This window comes from Otolemur garnettii, unplaced genomic scaffold (genome assembly GCF_000181295.1).
Source record: "Otolemur garnettii isolate 467f Iridium unplaced genomic scaffold, OtoGar3 scaffold00233, whole genome shotgun sequence".
Taxonomy (NCBI): Eukaryota; Metazoa; Chordata; class Mammalia; order Primates; family Galagidae; genus Otolemur; species Otolemur garnettii.
Window position 1 is genome coordinate 1,989,825 of NW_003852628.1, and position 4,355 is coordinate 1,994,179.

At 46.4% G+C, this 4,355-nt stretch overlaps 1 protein-coding gene across 1 annotated transcript in view; it reads left to right on the forward strand.

Annotated features, from left to right (window-relative positions):
- The first annotated feature begins 4,129 nt into the window (after nucleotides 1–4,129).
- Nucleotides 4,130–4,355, forward strand: part of ECH1 (enoyl-CoA hydratase 1) — a 10,295-nt gene continuing 10,069 nt past the window's right edge. Inside the window, 1 exon segment of the mRNA XM_023508248.1 lies at nucleotides 4,130–4,250. Coding sequence (XP_023364016.1) covers nucleotides 4,130–4,250 — 121 coding nt within the window.

A 4,355-nucleotide genomic window follows, 5' to 3' on the forward strand; every position in this document is an offset into this window, starting at 1 on the left:
CCCTTGGTAGAGTTCTATGGCGTCACAGCTCACAGCAACCTCCAACTCCTGGGCTCAACTGATCCTATTGTGTCAGCCTCCTGAGTAGCTGGGACTACAGGTAGGTATCCACCACAACGCCCGGCTATTCGGCCCAACTACTTTTTAGAGACAGGATCTCGCTCTTGGTAAGGCTGAGCTGGAACTCCTGATCTCAGGCAATCCACCCACCTTGGCCTTCCAGAGTGCTGAGATTACAGGCGTGAGCCACCTTGCCTGGCCCTAACTGTAAAATGAAAAGGGTTTATCTGAGCCAAGTTTAAGGACCATGTCCTGGAGCCACACCCTAAAAGCCCTAATCAAGTAATCTTGCCATGGTTGGATTAATTTGCTTTTATACATTTCAGTGAGATGGGAATTTACGTGTAAGGTTGTAGTATATGAAAATGTACATTGATTTGGCCTAGATGGGACATCTCAAAGCCAAGATTTAAGGGTTAGAGGTAGGTTTAAAGATTCTTTGAGTTGTAAATGAAGTTTTAGCCTGGCATGTACTTGTAATGCTACCTCTTTGGGAGGCCAAGGCAAAAAGAACCCTTAAGCTTGGAAGTTGCAGACCAGCATGAGCAAAATTGAGACTACCATGGCAATCCAAGCAGGGCTCTGTGGCTCATGCCTAAATCTAAGCATTCTGGGAGGCTGAGGTGGTGAATAACCTGAGCTCAGGAGTTCTACACCAGCCTGAGCAAGAGCAAAACCCCATCTCTACTAAAAACAGAAAAACTAGCTGGGTATTGTAGTGAGTGCCTATAGTCTCAGCTACTCAGGAGACCCAGGCAAGGTCACTTTAGCCACAGAGATGGAAGTTGCTGTGAGGTATAATGCTGGGCACAAAGTGAGACTGTCTCAAAAAAAAAAAAAAAAAAATTAAGACTCCATCTCTACTTAATAGAAAAATAAGCTGGGGCTCAGTGCCTGTAGCTCAGCAGCTAGGGTGCCAGCCACATACACCAGAGCTGGTAGGTTTGAACCCAGCCTGGGTCTGCCAAGCAGCAATGACAACTGCAACCAAAATATAGCCAGGCCTTTCTGGTGGGCACCTGTAGTCCCAGCTACTTGGGGAGGCTGAGGCAAGAGAATCACTTAAGTCCCAGAGTTTGAGGTTGCTGTGAGCTCTGACACTACAGCACTCAACTGAGGGCAACATAGTTAAGATTATCTCAAAAAAAAAAAAAAAAAGAATGACGGCGCCTGTGGCTCAAAGGAGTACGCACCGGCCCCATAAGCCGGAGGTGGTGGGTTCAAACCTAGTCCTGGCCAAAAACTGCAAAATAAAAAAACAAAGAAGAAAAAAGAAAAATAAGCTGGGTGTGGTGCCCGTAGTGGTGAATGCCTATAGTCCCAGATATGCTAGGCGCCGAGGAGGATCACTGAAGCCCAGGAGTTTGAGGTTGCTGTGAGCTAAGCTGACTCCAAGGCACTCTAGCTTGGGGCAGTGGTGAGATTGTCTCAAAAAAAAAATTTTTTTGTCTAAAAGCTTGGAATGTTTTAATAAAGTCTTAATCCAAGACAAGCCACTGGACATACATCCAGACTCTAGTGGTCTGTTAAGTAAACTGATTACCTGTGGGTATAATTTTAGCTTTGTCTTGCATAGCCTTAGGCCTATTAAGGAGCTACAAAGGACATCCCCGAGAAGGGAGGGTGGGGCATGATGAAGCATGACTGATCTCCCTTCTCCAGGCCAGCAACTCAGCTTTAAGGTATTTTCTGGGGTCCCCTTGGCCAGGTCAGTCAGCTGAGGGTCTTAAGATTTTATTTTAGTTCACCTGGTATGTCATTCAGAGAAGATCTGGGAAGGGTGAGGTCTAGGAGAACAGAGTTCTCAAGGATACACCTGCGGGGTCCTCCTCATGGTGACTCAGCTCTTAGGAATTTGCAGACTTCCGGAAACCTGGAAATTTCTGTTTCTGTGAAATCCTGTAGTTCTGTGGGGGCTGGAACAGCATCTCCTGCTTGATTCAAACTGACCAATGAGAAAGGTACCTGTAGGCTGGAACTTTTTGACTACAGATAAAAAGGGAAAGACCAAGCCAGTCACGGAGCATGGCCATTTTGAGATTTTTAGATTTGCTGTAGCTCCACTGGCTGAATAACCCCATTTTCCTCTTAAATACGGTATTTGGGTGTTTGTTCTCTCCATCTTCCTGCAATATCGTAATTTACTTGGTCCCAATGGTAAGTTCCAGGACTTCTCTACTCCAAGCACTACTGCAATAGATACACCAATATTTCAGCCAACTTCCCTGATATCAACCTGGAGGTAAACTGACAATGGAATTACTTGGTTAAACGATATAGATACAATGGCAATATGATTATTACTCCCCACTTGTGCACCTATGAAGAGACCTAGCAGTGGAACACAATCGGAGGGATCCTGGTTTAGAGACCTTGACTTGCATTGGAGGAAAGAGGTGGCCTATCCAGGAGCAGTTCACAAGTATGCTACCTTGGAGTTTATCTTTGCCTGAGAAATAACCCACTTTGGGAATTTACTTTGGGGAAGTCTTTAAGCTCCTGACATTGTTAACTATAAAGTTACAAGGCATTTTTTTTTTTTGAGACAGAGTCTCACTTTGTTGCCCTCAGTAGAGTACCGTGGAGTCACAGCTCACAGCAACCTCAAATTCTTGGGATGAGGCAGTTCTCTTGCCCAGCCTCCCGAGTAGCTAGGACTATCGGTGCCCACCACAGCGCCTGGTTATTTTTAGGGGGCTGAGCTGGGTTTCAACCTGTCACCTCCAGCATATGGGGCCGGCGCCCTAGTCCTTTGAGTCACAGGCGCCACCCAGCTATAAACTTCTAAGTAGGGGTTGTCTGTAAGCCAATTAAGGAGGTAAAAAGTGGATTTTACTTGTCTCCTAGGACCCAATTTCATTCCTGATTTGTCTCCTTCTGTGCATATATAGCCAACAACTAACACCAAAGGATCGTATTAGTGTACATTTTTTCTCACTTTTGGTATCCCTGCTGAGGGGGTTCATAGTTTTCAGTTACATAGATTTTAGATACTAGTTTTTTTTTGTTTTTGTTTTTGGCCAGGGCTGGGTTTGAACCTGCCACTTCCGGATATGGGGCTGGCACCCTGCTCCTTTGAGCCACAGGCTCCGCCAGATAACTAGTCTTCTTTTGAGGGTTAGTTGCTGGTCCTATCTTCCAAAAGCGCCTGTTCATCCAGTCTGAAAAACCTTTTAGATGTGTTAATTAAGAAGATAAGATACTCTTTACAAATGCCCAGTGGCCCAGAGGCATCTGTTCTCAGCCTTGGTGAGTATCTCCCTAGGGAGCATACTTAAGCAGTTTTGCATACTTTTTATGCCCTTGGGTAACTGGCTTCTAACTAGGAATTTTGTTTTAAAAAAAAACAGGTATTTTACACTCTGGGAGGCCGACGCGGGTGGATTGCTTGAGCTCAACAGGTTCGAGACCAGCTTGAGCAAGAGCGAGACACCACCCCACCCACCCCCGTCCCTAAAAATAGCCGATGGCGCCTGTAGTCCCAGCTACTCGGGAGGCTGAGGCAAGACAACTGCTTGAGTCCAAGAGTTTGAGATTGCTGTGAGCTGTGATGCCGTAGTACTCTACCGAGGAGTAGACTCAGTCTCAAAAACAAAACAAAACAAGAACAGGTATTTTGAACCATGTGATCCTGCTTTTGCACTTCTGAAACCCAGTGACCTTGAGCTAATGACTTACCGTCCCTGGCCTTGTTTCCTCAGCGTACGTCAGAAAATTCTGTCTCAAGCATAGAGGAATTCAAGCATATAGTCAACCCTGAAGTGGGTAAACTCAGCACTGCAACAATTTTTAGTTAACATGATATGTACCTGCATGATTACAAGTTCTGCTGCCATTATATCTTTGGACGTTTCAGCGGTCTCCAGTTTTTCCACCGTTATGAAACGTCTCTGTAATTCAGCATGAATTATTTTCATAGGCCAAGTTCCCTCTGGGATAAAGGTCCATTTCTAAGACTGGCGGTAACCCCACGCAAATCCCGGACGTTATATCCGGTTGCCCATAGTAAAGATGGCGGAAGAAGGGCGTCATTACTGGCCAGGGTGAGGTGTCAATGCCCTCGCCTACCATGGCGGCCTTCTGTGCCCGCCTACTTGGCGTCAACATTTTCCGCTTACTCCCTGGACCAGTCATGATGGCGGCTGGATCTATGGCGGCTTCTCGCGGAATTCGCGACCTTCTAACCAGGCGTGAGTCACCTCTTTACCTATGAGGTCGCGCTGTCATAGTAGCGGTGGGACCAAGAGGCCTATCCAAGATCCCGAGCCCCCTAAACACGGGTCCGAGTGCTCCCA